Raw genomic sequence first — 18,154 nt, forward strand, 5'->3', positions numbered from 1 at the left:
GCAAATTCTCAAGTTGAGAAGCAAATGGCAAGAATAGCAAGAGGATTAAATACTGATTTTTGGTAAGACTTGTTAAGGACTGAAATAATAATGGAGCTAAACATATATGCAATACCAGTTCGACAAAATTCCAACAAATAAACCACTAAAGTGCCAAACTGCTGGGGATTTTTTTAAAAAAATCCAAATTGTATTAAATAGACAAAACTAGATTACCGGTATTTAAATCAGATGAGAAATTTGACTTGTGTAATATTAAAACTTGTCTATACCTCAGCAAGAAAATGAGGACATCAACATATCAAGATAATACGAAGCAATTTTTTATTAGACCAAAGAAGACAAGCTTTTTAACATTCTAGATAGTATGTAGGCCTCAAACCAGAAGGCTGGCAAGAGGAGGGAAACATATTAATGCAAAAGGTCCAACAGAATTCCAGGCTACATTTCAGTTCTCGGTGTTCACCTTTTCACAGGAAAGACAAAATGTTATTCTGCTGTAGAATAGAAGAATCCAAAAGTAGTTGAATTATATCGGACAATATGTAGTACAGTACAGTACAGTATAGCTAGTTTCTAAACTATATCCATCTTTTCTTCCCATTTTCGCAGCTGCTCCAAAAGTTGTTGATGTTGTAGAGAATCTGAAATCCTTAAGTCTGGTTCATTACCATTTAATGATGATGCCCCATGACTTTTTCCCAGTTCACAAAGAGTTTCTAAAACCTTGGGAATTACCTAGGTATGGAAGCGGGAGGAGGGAGGAGAGAGAGAGAGAGAGAGAGAGAGAGCAAAACTTCTGCTTATAATCAATTATTTAAATTTTGTTCATCTCTAATGAAGATGATCATTTCTGAAATCTGCATTTGTAGAAACTTTCAGTGTGAGATCTCATCTAGATGTGCACACATTGGACCATGGCTTGTTGAATAAGTCAAAAGGATTTAGTGTCATACAATATTCTAGTTTAGTAATGTACCATATGTGGCCCTCCAACTTTTGGGTAAGTCCTTCAGAGATTCCCCAAAGGCATTTCTGTTTCAGAAATGTTACCTTGTTTTCTGAATGCAAACATTTGGATTCTAAATTTTAATGTGATAGGAGAAAATATTAAATATAACCCCTGACTAACAAGGCATATTCTGTGGTAGCTAGTAAACTATAGATTAGAATTGTTGTATTTGGATAGCATATTAAGCCACGAATTAGAAATATACCGTATTTTTCGGAGTATAAGATGCACCTTTTTCCCCCAAAAAAGAGGGTGAAAATCTGGGTGCATGTTATACTCCGAATGTAGCCCCACCCAGCTTCTCAAACAGAGATTTCAGAGGTTGAAAAAAGCATCAGAAACGAAGCTTCAGAAAAAAAGCCCCCAAACAGAGCTTCAGAGGCTTTTTTCTGAAGCTGTTTTGGAGGCTTTCAGAGGCAGGAAAAAGTTTTTTCTGAAATGTAGTTTCAGAAGTTTCAGAGGCAGAAAAAAAAAGCAAAAAAAAAAAAGCTCACAACCAAGGAACCTGTTGCCAAAATTCACCTCTGAGAACAGCTGATTGGGGGTATTCCAGGAGGCAGATCCACCCCCAATCAGCTTTGTTCTTATTTTCCTCCCAAAAACTAAGGTGCGTCTTATACTCCAAAAAATACGGTATTCTGCTTTAATATGTCTGAACCTAGCTACTCTAGAAGCAAGTGTAGCTTCTATGACTTCTAGTGCCTTGAGGAATGGGGAATTTTTGGCTTGCTAGATTCTGTTTTCAGCTTGCTTCAATCCTAACCAATACAGCTAAAGCTCAAGGATGTGAGATATTGTCAACATTCAGAAGGCCTCTGGGTCACCACCCTGCTTACTTCCCAGCTTAGATCATGGCACAGCAACAACTGTTGTGGTCTTTGAAGAACTTTGTTTACTTTTGGATTTCCTTAGAAAGATGGAAAAGATTCATGAACAGGTAGCGGAGACAAGGGAGGTGGGAGGAAATCCCAATCTGAATGTAGGAATTATCAACGCTTCATTGAGTGAGGGTTACCTCCCCATGGCCTTGAAAGAGGCGGTGGTGAGGCCTCTCCTCAAGAAGCCTTCCCTGGACCCAGCAGTATTAGCCAACTATCATCCCATCTCCAACCTTCGCTTTGTTGTGAAGGTTGTTGAAAGTGTGGTTGTACGACAGTTTCCACAATACCTGGAGGAAACATCTTATCTAGATCCATTCCAGTCGGGCTTCAGGCTGGGTACAGCACGGAAACGGCATTGGTCGTATTGGTAGATGATCTCTGGAGGGCTCGGGACAGGGGTTGCTCCTCTGTTCTGGTCCTGTTAGACCTCTCAGCGGCTTTTGATACCATCGATCATGGTATCATGCTGCGCTGGTTGGAAGAGCTGGGGATGGGGGGCACTGTATTACGGTGGTTCTCCTCCTTTCTCTCAGACCGGTTGCAGTTTGTGTTGGCAGGGGGGCAGAGATCGACCTCAAGACGCCTCATATGTGGGGTGCCTCAGGGGTCGGTTCTCTCGCCCCTTTTGTTCAACATCTATGTGAAGCCGCTGGGTGAGATCATCCGTGGCTTCGGGGTGAAGTACCACCAGTACGCTGGCGACACCCAGCTGTACATCTCCACCCCGGGCCACCCCAATGATGCCCTTGAAGTGATGTCCCAGTGCCTGGAGGCCGTGTGGATCTGGATGGGGAGGAACAGGCTCAGGCTTAACCCATCCAAGACTGAGTGGCTGTGGTTCCCGGCATCCCGATATAGTCAGTTGACTCCATCACTGACTATTGGGGGCGAGTCGTTGGCTCCCACGGAGAGGGCTCGCAACTTGGGCGTCTTCCTGGATACACAGCTGTCCTTGGAGGAACATCTGATGGCTGTGGCCAGAGGGACTTTTTATCAGGTTTGCTTGATCCGCCAGTTGCGGCTCTTCCTAGATCGGGATTCCTTGTGCACAGTCACTCATGCCCTCGTCACCTCTCGCCTGGACTACGGCAATGCTCTCTACATCTTCCCCTTGAAGAGCATCCGGAGACTCCAGCTAGTCCAGAATGCAGCCGCGCTGGTAGTGACAGGAGCTGCATGGCGCTCCCACATAACACCTCTCCTGCGTGAGCTGCACTGGCTCCCAGTGATCTTCCGGGTGCACTTCAAGTTGTTGGTTATCACCTTTAAAGCGCTCCATGGCATAGGACCTGGATATCTTCGAGACTGTCTGCTGCCACCAACGACCTCCCACTGACTGGTGCGCTCCCACAGAGAGGGCCTCCTTAGGTTGCCATCGGTCAAGCAATGTAGTCTGGTGGCCCCAAGGGGGAGAGCCTTCTCTGTGGGGGCACCTGCCCTCTGGAATCAACTGCCCCCAGAGATACGAAGAATTCAAGACCTCGGTGCCTTCCACCGTGCCCTGAAGACCTTTCTTTTTCAGCAAGCCGGGCTGGCTTAACACTTTTTAAAATGTTTTTTTAATATGTTTTATTATTGTTTTTTAACTTTGGGGCCAAACATATATATCTTTTTAAATTGTTTTTCATGTTTGTATCTATGTTTTTACTTTGGCTGTACACCGCTCTGAGTCCTTCGGGAGAAGGGCGGTCTATAAATTTGATAATAAATAAATAAATAAATAAATAAATAAATAAATAAATAAATAAATAAATAAATAAATAAATAAATAACATGAGAGGGAGGAGAGAATTAAAGAAAGGCGTCTTCATTAGCAGCCAAAAGAACAGGACTGTTTTGGAAACACTTGGAAAACAACAATCTTTTCTGAGACTTGCTTTAATTTATCCCTACAAAGAGAATCCTTTCCCTTTCATAGTTTTGCTCATGGCTGAGAAAAGAAGTCAGACCTGCTTCTTCCATCCTTCCATCCTAACAAATCTATCATGAACATTAAGGGCAGAATGGAAAAGGAGATTTGGGGTTTATATACAGTACATGTTAATGTCTACTGTGTTGTGTAAATAAAGCCATCTTGCACTTCTTAGGCTATGGGTAGAGAAATTATACCTCAGTGTATGAAATATGTGAAGAAAATCTATGTAGTTGCTAAGAATCAATGCAGATGTACATAAATACAATGTGTGAATCAGATCACTGAATCAGTTGATAGCAAGCAATAAATAGCCACATACAGAAACAGTTCTTCCTTCCCACTCAAACGATGAGAAACTTGTAATTCTAAAGGGATGATCATGTGCCCTTTTGATCAAGTGTATAACCTCAGTTCAAAGCTAAACTATGTATTCTTCTGCACTTAGAGAAACAGATTAACTTGGTTACTGTAAGTACAGAAATAGTTAATTCTTCCTCAGCCTGTATCTGAACTGAATCACAGATAGATAGAAAAGATCATTTTCACTGTAGAACTAAGCTTGGCAATTGGTTATTAGAAAGCATATCTCTAAATCAATTTCAATTGCACATGTTTTATTTATTTGTTCAGTTTGTGTCTTTTCTATTTATCAAGTGCTCAAACCAGCAAACAACAATCACAATCATTTGAACCTTCATAACTAAAACCATTAATAGTTAAATTTTGGCTAAAAAGCGTATTGCTTTTCCAAGGTGGAGATGCTAAATGCAATTCCCAGCACAGAATATTTCATAGCTCTTACTACTGAAGTCTGCTACTTTTTAATTAAATTATAGAAAATGTGGTTTATGTCACATCATTTTGGGTTTACGTGTCCAATTTATTTTACAGCTGCACATAAAAATATTTTCTTGGGAGACAAGGAGAATGAGAAAAGCATACCGGAAAAATGTGGATATATACATCTAACAAAATGTAGGACACGAACTTACTTGTACGATGATCAGTTTTTTCTTCCAGACACAATTGGAGTCAGGCCACTCTTCCCCAAAGCATAACCACCAAGTGTAATTAGGACAACCATTGCGCCCTTCGATGTACCCAATCAAATCTGAGGAAAGAAAGAGATGGGTGGGTGGGATTTTTTTTCTTGTATTTCGTTAACTCACCACAGGAAAATATAATAAATATCCACTCACCCAATTAGTGGATGCACATTGTGAGAAAGCCATGTGTCTACTACCAAGGATGCCTCAAGTTTAACAAAAAGGGAGCAGTGAAATCCCCAAAATTTAGAATCAATATACAGGTAGTCCTCAATTTACAGCTATTTGTTTTGTGACCATTTGAAGCACTGAAAAAAGTGACTTATGACCATTTTTGATACTTAAGACCATTGGGGCATGCCCATGGTCATGTGATCAAAATTAGGGCAACTGGCATGTACTTATGACAGTTGTATTGTCCCGGGGTCATGTGATCCCATTTGTAATTTTCCCAGCCAGCTTCTAACATGCCAAGTCAATAAGAGAAGTCAGATTCTCTGAATGATTGCACAGTTCATTTAACAATTACAGTGATTCACCTAACAACTGGGGCAAAATAGGTGTAAAATGGAGCCAAACTGCCTTGGTTAACAACAGAAATTTTGGGCTCCATTGTAATCCTAAATCAAAGACAATCTATAGTGGCCATTTTGCAAATTTTAATTTAATGAAAACCTATGGGTTCCCATATAGTTCAATTATCTATGGACCATAGATCTAGAAAAAGCATGGCAAGAACAAGGATGTAGATAGCCTTAGTATGCCCCCTAAGCAATTGTAAAAACCCATAATGGCTCTTCTCAGTGTGTGGATCGTAATTGAAATGTTATGCACAAATATAGCTTGGTTGCATATCTGTGTATAGAAAGAGGGATAAAATGGGAAAACCTCTCACATAACACATTAACTACACTAAAATGTACAACATATAGCTCCATTGAAAAAGAATTTCCACATGTTTAAGCTGGTTTCAGAAAGGATTGTGGCACTAGTGACCACACTGCAAATCTACACTGGATCATGGAAAAATCTCAAGAATATCAAAAGATCATCTACATCTGCTTTATTGACTATAAGAAATCCTTCAGTTGTATTGATTACAGCAAGCTGTGGAGAGTCCTAAAAGGCCTGAGTGTTAATGCATTTGGTCAAGTTGGTGCAGTCACTGTACCCAATTCAGAAAGCCACTATATGGAAATCCTGATTGTTTCAAGTTAGAAAATGGAATGCAGCAAGGTTGCATTCTTTTGGATTTCTTATTCAACCTGTATGCCAAAGTGATAATGAAGAAGCCGAAACTTGAAGAATCAAAAATTTGAGTAAAGACTGGAGGAAAATCAATAATTTTCAATATGTTGATGACACATCTCTCAGAAATCAAAGAAGCCTGAAACATCTAATCAAAAGATGAAAGATGAAAGCAAGACTCTTCCTGAATCAGAACTTCTTTTGTTAAGTAAGATGGTTAATAAATGAATTGCACCCAATTTTATAACCTCTTTTGCTATGGCTGTTAAACAAATGGCTGCAGTTGTTAAATGGCCATTAAGCTTCCCCCACTGACTTTGCTTGCTGGAAGCCAATTGGGAAGGTCACAAATGGTATTCAGATGACCCCCAGGACACTGCAAATGTTGTAAATTCATGCCAGTTGCCAAGCACCTGAATTCTGATCACATGACTGTGGGGATGCGTTGTTGTAAAGCGAAGACCAGTTATAAGTCCCTTTTTTCATTGCTGTTTAACTTTGAGTGGTCACTACCAGTAAATAAATGATTATACATTGAAGATTATCTGTAGTAATTTTAAATTAAATTCAGGTTTCTGAAAGTTTGGGCTGGATTGCATGTGGAAAGCGTGTAATTTTCAAGAGAGGGAGGGAATAGAGAAGATGCTTGCTTGTATCCTATTACTTCGGCAGAATGTTTTTCTTCTAAGTCAGGGCTGTCAAACTTGATTTCATTGAGGGCTGCATCAGGGTTGTGTTTGACCTTGGGTGGGGGGGCACGGCCAGGGGGGGCATGGCCAGCTTGACATCACTCATGTCAGGGGCACCTGTGGTGGCCCAAATTCTCTGCCAACAAAAATGGGCTCCTGAGCTCCGTTTTTTGCTACAATGGCCTCTTGTAACCCTCTGCCCTCCCAACCTCCGTTTTTGGATATGATGGCCTCCTGCAACCTCTGCCAGTGAAAATGGGGCTTGGGATGGCTGCCCACAGCCCTTACAAGCTCCGTTTTTGGCTGTGCCAGCCTCCTGCAAACATCTGCCAGCAAAAATAGAGCTCAGGAGGGCTGAACACTCTGTTTTTGCCGAGCTTGGGAGGGCCAAGGTCTGTTTTCACTGGCAGAGGCACTGAGGGTAGGTCTGCTGTTTCCAGGGTGGTCCCGATCTAAGAACCCTGTGGTCTGGATTTGGCTTGCAGGCCTTGAGTTTGACATCCCTGTTCTAAGTTGATTCTCCTGTCTGGTTGCAGGAGGCGATCAGAAGTGCCATGTTCTAACCTGTCATACCAGTGCAAAGTCAATCTTCGACTGCTGTCTGAGCAATATGGATTATATGCCATCAAGTCTGGGTTTACTCTTAACAACCACACAAATCACTTTAGGACAAGCTACATACAGTATATTATTTGAGATTTAATTAATGGATGCATACCAGGCTCTTTTTTAGTAGCAAAAGCTCAACGAAGCCTTGGATAAATGTTTAGTGGTTACTTTAGCATAAGTAGAATTAACAGACATCTAAAGAAGCGTTCTTAGGAGCTGGGTAAAAACCACCTTAACATACCTGATACGAAAAGCTGCAGATTGAAAATGGGAGTAAACTGCTCTTTCAGTAGGTTTCCATGCTGTGCACCATCTCCTGGAATTTCAGATTGGCTCCAGTAGACATGGCAAACACCTTTGCGCATGCCGCACAATTGGTTTCCTGTGATACGGAGAAGCACACCTGGAGCCACTCCTTTGAGAAGGCGAAGTGTGTAGTCTGCTTGCAGTTTATCATTCAAAATGGTGGGGTCAGGCAAAGATACATCCGCCAAATCAAGATAATTGCCATGGACACCAGGAGGCACAAAGCACAGGCCTTGGTTGTTCACTTTATTGATCACTTCATGTAAGACCTGACGACCCCGATAAAAAGTCCGAACCTCAAAATCTGTCTCTAAAAAGAAGGAAATCCAAATTCTCAGGGTAGAGACAGTACTTCTTAATAGTTCACCCACACACAAAACTTTTACTGCTGTAAATTACCACTAATACAGTACATTTGTGCCAAAGAATATGTGATTCTAAATTACAATTTACAACACTATTCAGTTCTATCTATGCTGGTAGGTTAGTTGAGCCACATCTATAGGGCAGTGGTGAAATCCATTTTTTTTTACTACCGGTTCTGTGGGCGCCACACAGTTGGTGGGAGTGGTGTGGCTTGGTGGGCGTGGCAGGGGAAGGATACTGCAAAATCTCCATTCTCTCTCACTCCTGGGGGAAGGATACTGCAAAATCTCCATTCCTGAGATGGAGGCAGAGGTGGTATTTACCGGTTCTCTGAACTGCTCAAAATTTCCGCTACTGGTTCTCCAGAACCTGTCAGAACCTGCTGGATTTCACCCCTGCTATAGGACTACCGTTTTACAGTTTTTTAAGAAACCAAGATTCTCTTACCAAATTTTTAACTACTATCCTGCAGGACTAGATTCAGGAAACTTACCAAACGGAGTTGTTATCAGTTGTTCCAATTGTGAGTTCATGGCAATGGGTGAATACAATCCTAAATTGGATGAAGGTGAGCTTCCACAGCCAATTCTATTTTCTGCTGCCATTCCTGAATATGGAATTTACAGAACAAATATAAGGTCTTGTCTCAATTTAATTTCTGTATCAGTTTGTCCACTTTAGGCATTTCATGAAGTGATCTGCATCTCATGACAGGATACACTTCTTTATTTTAAAAAATCTGGGTGGAAAAATGCTAGAATCCTTTTGATTTAATGGGTCTAGGACTTAAATCTTGAGAGAGAGCAGATTTTGATCTAATGGAACTGAAGCTTGAAAGTTTATCTCTGACTATCACAATCCTCAAACATTCTTCACCAGAATGGCATTCCAATCCTCAAAGCAGTTCTTGTCCTTCTTCAAAATGTCATTCATGTTTCTCAGTAATTTAGAAAACAAGAACAATTTATATTATGTGAAAGTGGAGACTGCATCCAATCATTATTCCTCCTAAAATTCTTTGTATTTCATATTATTATTATATAATAATTATTATTATTTTCTTTCTACAATATCTAGATTGGTACATGCTTAGATGAACCAAGGCCTTGGTTCACACAGTATTAAAGCATAAAATGTAGTTTTCAAAGCTCAAGATAGTGTTTGTCTGTGAAACTGTGTGGTTCATTTGGCTTTATGTTACTGTTCTGTGTGAATGGAACTTCTCTGGCCACAAGACAACCAAGAATTTTCCCTAGATTCAGGAAGCTTACCAAATTCACTGGTTCTCTCGGTTTGTTCCAATAGAGTCATCGGTGTTGTAGAATCAGCCGGATTCAATTGATACCACATTGGATAGTCTTCTAGGGCTAAAAATGAAGTATTGTAAAAGCAGAGAGACATAACAAAAATTTCATACGAAAACAAGGAATAATTTGAATATTTGTTATTCTACTAACGTTTAATTGATACAATATACAGTTGCAAGAAAAAGTATGTGAACCCCTTGGATTACGTGGAGTTTTGCATGAATTGGTCATAAAATGTGCTCTGAACTTCATCTAAGTCACAACAATAGAAAAACACAGTCTGCTTAAAATAATACTACACAAACATTAGATGTTGCCATGGTTTAATTGAACATAACATGTAAACATTCATAGTGCAGGGAGGAAAAAGTATGTGAGCCCCTAGCCTAATGACTTCTCCAAGAGCTAATTGGAGCCAGGAGTGAGCCAACCTTGACTCCAATCAGTGTGATGATATTGGATGTGTTGCTGACAGCTGTCTTGCCCTTTAAAAACACACACCTGTTTTGGGTTTACTGGTTTCAAGAAGCACTGTCTGATGTGAACCATGCCTCGCAGAAAAGAGCTCTCAGAAGACTTACGATCAAGAATTGTTGACTTGCATGAAGCTGGAAAGGGTTACAAAAGTATCTCCAAAAGCCTTGATGTTCATGTGTCCACCGTAAGACAGACTGTCTACAAATGGAGAAAGTTTAGCACTGTTGCTACTCTCCCTAGGTGTGGTCGTCCTGTAAAAATGACTGCAAGAGCTCAGCGCAGAATGCTTCATGAGGTAAAGAAGAATCCTAGAGTGTCAGCTAAAGACCTACAGAAATCTCTGGCACATGCTAACATTTTTGTTGACATATCTACAATAAGGAAAACATTAAACAAGAATGGAGTATATGGGAGGACACCACGGAGGAAGCCATTGCTGTCCAAAAAAAATATTGCAGCACGTTTGAAGTTTGCAAAAGAGCACCTGGATGTTCCACAGCACTACTGGCAAAATATACTGTGGACAGATGAAACCAAAATTGAGTTGTTTGGGAAGAACACACAAAACTATGTGTGGAGAAAAAAAGGCACAGCACACCAACATCAAAACCTCATCCCCACTGTAAAACAAGGCGGAAGGAGCATCATGGTTTGGGGCTGCTTTGCTGCCTCAGGGCCTGGACGGATTGTTGTCATTGATGGGAAAATGAATTCCAGAGTTTATCAAGACATTTTGCAGGAAAACGTACGACCATCTGTCTGCCAACTGAAGCTCCGCAGAAGATGGGTGATGCAACAGGACAATGACCCAAAGCATACAAGTAATTCAACAAAAAAATGGCTTCAACAGCACAGAATACGCTTTCTGGAGTGGCCCAGTCGGAGTCCTGACCTCAATCCGATTGAAATGCTGTGGCATGACCTTAAGAGAGCGATTCACACCAGACATCCCAAGAATATTGCTACACTGAAACAGTTTTGTGAAGAGGAGTGGTCCAAAATTACTCCAGATCGTTGTGCAGGTCTGATCTGCAACTACAGGAAACGTTTGGTTGAGGTTATTGCTGCCAAAGGAGGGTCAACCAGTTATTAAGTCCAAAGGTTCACATACTTTTTCCTCCCTGCACTGTGAATGTTTACATGTTATGTTCAATTAAACCATGGCAACATCTAATGTTTGTGTAGTATTATTTTAAGCAGACTGTGTTTTTCTATTGTTGTGACTTAGATGAAGTTCAGAGCACATTTTATGATCAATTCATGCAAAACTCCACGTAATCCCAAGGGGTTCACATACTTTTTCTTGCAACTGTATAAAGGTTATTCTACATCACTTTGGCACTTTAAAAACTATAATTAAAATCAAGTCAGAAATTAAGAAAAATGGACAATATAAGGATCATTAGTCAAAATGATTTCTAGCTATAGGTAGTCCTTGATTTATGACCACAATTGAGCCCAAAATGTCTGTTGCTAAGGGAGATGGTTGCTAAGTGAGTTTTGTCCCATTTTACAATCCTTCTTGTCACATTTTTAAATTAGTAATAAGGTATAAAGTGAATCCGATTTCCCCATTCACTTTTTGTCAGGTCGCAAAAGGTAATCACATGACCCTGGGATGCTGCAATTGTCATAAATATGAGCCAGTTGTCAAGCGTCTGAATTTTAATCAGGTGACCCTGGAGATACTGCAGCAGTCATTAGCATGAAATATGGTCATAAGTCATTTTTTTGTAACTTTCAGTGGTCACTAAACGAATGACTGTAAGTCGAGAGCTAATCTGAAGCAGTCTGAAGTTTACTTCATATTGTAGAGCAGTGATGGCGAATCTTTTTGGCACTGAGTGCCCAAACCGGAATGTGCATGCGCACCAGAAACCCAAAGACCAGCTGGCTGGCGCGTACATGTTCTGTGGGCACACACATTGTTGCCAGCTGCCCTTTGGGTCAGCTGGTCTTCTCGTGTGCTGAAGCACCAGAAACCCGAAGACCAGCTGGCGATGGTGCGTGTGCCCACAAAGAGGGCTCTGTGTGCCACCTTTGACACACGTGCCATAGGTTCACCATCATGGATGTAGAGCTTTAAAAAAAATTTTTTTTTTATTTGGCAGTATTTATATGCCGCCCTTCTCCCGAAGGACTCAGGGCGGCGAACACAGATTAAAAACATACAATGATAAAATAATAAAATCCCGTTAAAAACAAATTAAAATCAATAAATAATAAAACCCAAGAATCAGCATCAGCCCATTCGTTGGAATAGCCAAGTCTTCAGGCCTTGATGGAAGGAGCGGAGATCCGGGGCCGTCCGGAGCTCGGTGGGTAGTTCGTTCCAAAGGGTAGGGGCGCCCACAGAGAACGCCTACCCCTGGGCGTCGCCAGACGGCATTGCCTGGTCGACAGTACCCTGAGGAGAGCAGCTCTATGAGACCGGACAGGACGGTGGGAAGCAGGCAGGAGATGGTCCTGCAAGTACCCTGGGCCTAAGCCATGTAGGGCTTTATAGGTCAATACCAGCACCTTGAAGTGAATCCGGTGGACCACCGGTAACTAGTGCAGCTCGCGCAGGAGAGGTGTTACACAAGAGTAACAAGGATGTTATGTTAAGAGAATCCCAAATACTGGATAGATTATAGCAGAAGTCTATGTGCAAAATTATAATTCATAAATGGTTCTCACCTTAATCTCAAACTTTAAATATGAAGTTATTTTGACATAAATGCATACACCAATAACCCTTGTTTTGTCTGGCTACCAAAGAAGGAACTGAATCACTTCCACTACTTTCCAATTGAAAGTATAAAATATACTAGTGGGTGTTATCACATATGAAGTCAATTCAGTATTTTTCTTAGGAACGTAAAGCTTAGATATGCTGGTTAGAAAGAAAAGTCAATATTTAAAATTTGTTTCATTGTTTGGTGAACAATCTGCCAAAATTGCTGGGCTTTATGACACTACTTTCAAATATGAAAGAATTCTCCAACTGATTATTAAATTTTCATCTTTTTTTTTTTTTACCTTAACGTTATTCATTTTAGCGATCAATTTAGGAATAAAATACTGATAAAATACTTCATACTAAATTTCTAAATAAATTTGTCTTCTATTGATGTTCCCATTTTTGCCTTTTAATTTAGATTCTGAATGCTTTTAAACATAGTATATTTAATTTATTCTATTTCTGAATCACATTTCAGTGACTATTTTATATTTACGCTCCAGCAGATGTTCTTTATTTTACATTATAAACATTTCAAAATGTTATCTCCACTTATTATGTTCATCATCATGAAAAATTAATATTTAATATGATCCTTTTGATTTCTGTCACTCACCATTATCGAAATTGGAACGATCCATGGAACTCAGCATATTCTTCTGTGTTTCATCCTGAAGAACAGGATGAAAGATCAGAAAAAAGCATCTAGTCTTGGCATGTCCAACCTATTGGCTTGCTTGAGCCACACTGAGTGATGAGGAATTGTCATGGGCCATGTATAAAATATATAATAACATTAATACATATAAACGCACATCATAATGTGAAAAGTTTATAATCTCACAAGGTTGCATTACTAGCTCTCTAGGACCACATGCAGCCCATGAGAGTTGGACGCACCTTGCCCTCTCCTCTCCATCCAGAGTGAGATCCAGAGTGGAAAAAAATATATCTTTTTTTCATTTTCATTTGGCCATTCAAGCATGTAAGCTACGTTGGGAACAGTTTTCCAGGACAGAAATGTAGCACGTGCCAATAAACACTGCCACTTAGTGTTAAGCACAAGAAACACAAAGAAAGGCTTTTGAAAATCTGTTGGAAACAAGGGAGAAAATGGGACTGAATTTAATCTTTAAAGATATAAGAAGATACTACAACTTCATTCTTCAGGGGACAACAAGCTATACTGAGTATTTGGAAAGCTCCAGCAAAGGAAGGGAACCTATCAGGTGAGACAGAAAAGGACTCACCTGACTAAACAATGAACTTATTCCCTTTGACTTCCTACTTTCAGCTGGAATCAATGGTGCATGAATAACCTCCACAGCTGGATTATTTAGGTCTGTATAAGAAAATAACAAGCAAATATTCTTTCACTCCAATCCACAATTCCCCCCTTATTAAATTACATTGTCCTCAGTTGATGCTTAGCTTTCATGTTATTTCCTTACTGGCAATATTAAAGTTGATTTCATAGACTTTGTGAGGATCTTCAGGGTCAGTGCTATTATCCTCCACCATCTCAATACCATCTTTTCGGTTCAGAGCAGAGCGGAAGTTCCTCTTCCATTCTGAAGGAGTCCGAGGATCCGTTTCTGGATTGTAAAGGTGTCTAGCAATGGCCCAATCCTAGGCAGAAAGGCAACAATGTAGTTTGCAATCACCATGCCTGGTTTCTCTTCCTCCATGCTCCCCATCAAGCTAGTATATGACAGAGTTCATCCAATAGACCAAAATCTGACTTGCTTCTGTCTCAACTTAGTGCATTTTGTGAAGCCAGCCACTACAATTTATAAGACATGGTTAATGGCTTAGCATACTGGGAAAACCAAGTCATATGACCAAGGAAAGTTTATGCAGCAGCAATTTTCTTAATTTTTAACAAACCATAATAATATTTGTAGTTTTTGATGCAAAAATATTTTTCTACTTTCAGGGATTGTCCAGGGATTGTTTAGACAGTGGCTAAAACATATGGCTCAGTAATCAAATGCCTAGACAGATGTCTAGAGGTGTAGAGAATATGGAAAAAGGCCTTAATGGAGATAAGATAAAGTCCACAACAGGCAGATAATATTAGGAAGTAGCTCATACAAATACCTCCCTAATTCACTGAATCATAAGTAGTAGAAGGAAGTACAACATAATTAGACTTGTAAAATTCTATTATAGCTAGTTTCAATAAAAGTACCAGTAGTTTTAATCTACCTGCAAAATTGATTCCTTGTTCAGGTCTAGTGGGGCTGATCAAGGGACAAAGGTGACTAGTACAAGCCACTGTGGTATCAATAAGCCATGACACCAATGGGCAGAAGGTGCTGATTATATCATTCACGATGACACACATTGTCACTTATCTCCCCTTTGGGATCTCAAAATTTGCAAGATGGCAAACATGGCATAGTGATAGAAGTTCTGCTCCTATTGTGCTTGCATTGCATGCCCACAAAGTTGTGAGGTCTTGAGCTGCCAGAATTCCCCAGGCAGCATGTTCCTGTGACTGAGAGAAACTGCTCTAACAAATGAACACTTGTCAAGACAAAAGTGTAATGAAATTTAAATCCAATTGATTTTATTTCTCACCACTCATAGCTCAAATTATTTCTCCTTTCTATCACAATAAAAGCCTCAGCCTCAGATGTGCATCTCTGCCATAATGCAACATTTTCTCAATGCCCTCTGAGCATGATATCATAGATACAAAACTACTTCTGCTCTTACCCATTTGGGCTAGGAAATTATGGGAGTCCGACATATCTCAAGGGCCCCATATTGAGAAAGCATCCTTTAGGGATACAGCAACAATTACCAAGGATCCTCAAAGATGTATCATTTTCATCTGCTGGTTAAAGGTCCCTGGGCTAGGACCAGGGAAACCTGAGTACTCCTCCTCCCTTAAGCATGAAAGCTAGCTGGGTGAGTTTGGGCCAGTTATTTTTTCTCAGACCTGGGTTTCCTGATCTAGTCTACCTTACAAAACTGACATATCTGTCCATATAATCACTAGTACTTAAGACTGACTAAAAACCCACCACCACAATACAGAATAATGCAGAGAGCCATCAGAAAAAAAAAAAGAACTTGCCCTCACCAATTGAAGAATGACAGTTTGGTTAAGGCACCAGTCTAGAAAGCAAGAGATCACGAGTTCAAGTTCTACCTTAGCAATGAAAGCCAGCTGGGTGACCTTGGGCCGGTCACTCTCTCTGAGCCCAACTCACTTTATGAGCCAAACAAGTTGCCAAAAAAGCCAATGCAGTCCTGGATTGAATCAACAGAAGATCAAGAGAAGTGGCAATACTGTTTTATCCAGCAATAGTGAGACCACAGATGGAATACTACATTTGTTATGGTCACTGATACAAAAGACATGTTGATACCCTGGAAAGTGTGCAAAGAAGAGTAACAAGGATGATAAAGACTCATGAGGCTAAATCAAATGATGAACAATTGAGGGAGCTAGGTATGTCTAACCTAGGTATGTCTAACTCTAACCTATGGAAGAAAAGGATTAGGGGGGAGGTGATAATTCTCTTCCAGTACTTGAAGGGCTTTCACAGAGGAGAGAAGAAGGGGTTGATTTATTCTCCAAAGCACCAGAGGGCAGGACAAGAAGTGATGGGTAGGAAGATTGTTAAAGAGAGATCCAACCTTGATGAAAGAAGAAATTTTCTGACAATGAGAACAGTTAATCATCTCTTCCACATGGTATGTGACACATATGCAACAGGGGAAGAAATCGCCACAAGTTTACCTCAAAGATCTGAAAATCCTTTGGGTTAATGCTCTGCCGTGATGCATGCTTCCATGGTACTCGGAAAAGTGTTTTTTCTGAGTTGAGCCAGGACACACCTGGATATCGCTGGTTGTCCAATTGCTCTATCAGCCAGGGCACAATGAGAGGCTTCTGAGTACCCATTGGAGATATACAGATGTGCTGTCAGTTCAAATCTGTGGGGAAAGAACAGAATCATAAACACAATTCACTGGGGAAATGTGGAAAAATGCTCTTCATGCATGGAGAAAACTTTTGGGCATGCAACATCCTGAACTGCTAATCATGGGATTCTTGGTGGTCTCTGAGCTTGGTGGTTTTCATGCAGAAAGTTCATGAACCAACTATATAACATCATCAGGGATGTGTATAGATGTGCACTGATGATGTTACTGTTGGAAGAAATTTCCCTTTATTACCCATTAGCTCCAGGCAGAGTCCATATTTTCAGGATCTGCTTTGTTATTTCTAGTAATAGCTTTTGGCAGACTTGCAATCATTTCCTGAGTGCTTGCCTCCAGGTTTTTTACTCTGCTAAGGGAAAGGCGATGTGGTGGCTCAGTGGCTAAGATGCTGAGCTTGTCAATCGAAAGGTCGGCGATTCAGTGGTTCGAATCCCTAGTGCCATGTAATGGGGTGAGCTCCCGTTACTTGTCCCACCTTCTGCCAACCTAGCAGTTCGAAATTAGAAAAATAGGGACCACCTTTGGTGGGAAGGTAACAGCGTTCTGTGCACCTTTGGCATTTAGTCATGCCGGCCACATGACCACGGAGATGTCTTTGGACAACACTGGCTCTTTGGCTCTGAAACGGAGATGAGCACCACCCCCTAGAGTTGGGAATGACTAGCACATATGTGCGAGGGAAATCTTTGCCTTTACCTTTAAGGGAAAGGGCTGTTTTTATTTCCTGCACTGCTTCAGGGGTTCCTGGCACTGTCTTCTTTGGGGTGCACTTCCCACATTACCTATTAGGGTAATGAAATGGCTGCAAAAATATCACCAAACTCAGAGAGCATCAAGAACCCCACAGTTCAACTCTGAGTTACAATTATTCTCTTCTATTGTTTGCAATCCCTTACGACTACTTCCCCAATCTGCAGCTGTCCAGATGACTGAACCTTCCAGAATTTCACTCTCAGCAGGGGAGCTGTAGTCCAAACACATAGACAATTGCTTGTGGAAAGTTCTAAGCAGCAGCGAATTTAGGCTGCTCCCCAACTCCTAAACAAGACACTGATTCTCTTGCAATAACCTTTTCTCATTCACAACATTTTCTGGACATCCGAACAACCTACTTTCTCATCCATTATCTTGAAATAAAAAAAAGATGGAATAGTTGGGCAAACCTTTTGGCAACCTTTGACCGCTTCCCGTCTGGAAGCGTGCAGGGGGAGGATTTACTTCGAAGTAAACGTCAGATTATTCTGTAAATTTTGGAAAGACAACAACTAAGAACTGTTATTTGATTTCGGATCTGGAAGGTGGAGAGTACTTGCGAGAGACTTCAGCACCTTTATCATGGGGGTAAGGACAGCTTGAACGCATTCCCGAACTCCGAAGGCCCCCTCCCCAATCAGACTACTTACCTCTTTCTCTATGGGATCTCTGCTTTGATCCACCGATTTAAAAAACCAGGTTACAAGCTCCCCTCTCCCGGTGTCACACAATTAGTTTCGATTTCCTCGCAGAAATCTTCAAATGGACACGCCTCCTTCTATTTTTCTCTCCATACCTCCAAAGAGCTCTGCGCTGCTTTTAGACAGTAAATTAGTTACTTTAAGAATTAAGAGCTGTCTCCT

The 18,154-nt window shown here is 40.7% G+C and overlaps 1 protein-coding gene across 2 annotated transcripts; it reads right to left on the bottom strand.

Moving 5' to 3' along the window:
• Nucleotides 1-301: 301 nt before the first annotated feature.
• On the bottom strand, nt 302-18,154 carry IRF3 (interferon regulatory factor 3). Of its 2 annotated transcripts, XM_034415390.3 has the most exons (11): nt 17,942-18,140; nt 17,702-17,779; nt 16,333-16,529; nt 14,030-14,207; nt 13,829-13,920; nt 13,195-13,249; nt 9,344-9,439; nt 8,566-8,679; nt 7,642-8,016; nt 4,801-4,919; nt 302-738 (listed from the first exon to the last, which is right to left on the bottom strand). In XM_034415390.3, the coding sequence occupies exons 3-11, from the start codon at nt 16,495-16,497 to the stop codon at nt 577-579; spliced, it is 1,356 nt and encodes a 451-aa protein (XP_034271281.1). In that variant the 5' UTR covers nt 16,498-16,529; nt 17,702-17,779; nt 17,942-18,140; the 3' UTR covers nt 302-576. The 2 variants fall into 2 exon arrangements, with proteins under 2 accessions (XP_034271281.1, XP_034271279.1); XM_034415388.3 differs by lacking the exon at nt 17,702-17,779 and having other exon boundaries at nt 17,942-18,154.

This window comes from Pantherophis guttatus, chromosome 4, assembly GCF_059756535.1.
Source record: "Pantherophis guttatus breed Tessera chromosome 4, ASM5975653v1, whole genome shotgun sequence".
Classification (NCBI taxonomy): Eukaryota; Metazoa; Chordata; class Lepidosauria; order Squamata; family Colubridae; genus Pantherophis; species Pantherophis guttatus.

What these genes read in the sequence shown, in the direction of transcription:
- IRF3 (XM_034415388.3), bottom strand. Translation starts at nt 16,497, where the DNA reads ATGGGTACTCAGAAGCCTCTCATTGTGCCCTGGCTGATAGAGCAATTG. An exon ending in AGGATTTTCAGATCTTTGAG is followed by an intron (nt 14,208 to 16,332) that starts GTAAACTTGTGG and finishes CTTTCTGCCTAG; the next exon opens with GATTGGGCCATTGCTAGACA. An exon ending in AAAAACTGATCATCGTACAA is followed by an intron (nt 739 to 4,800) that starts GTAAGTTCGTGT and finishes TTCCATACCTAG; the next exon opens with GTAATTCCCAAGGTTTTAGA.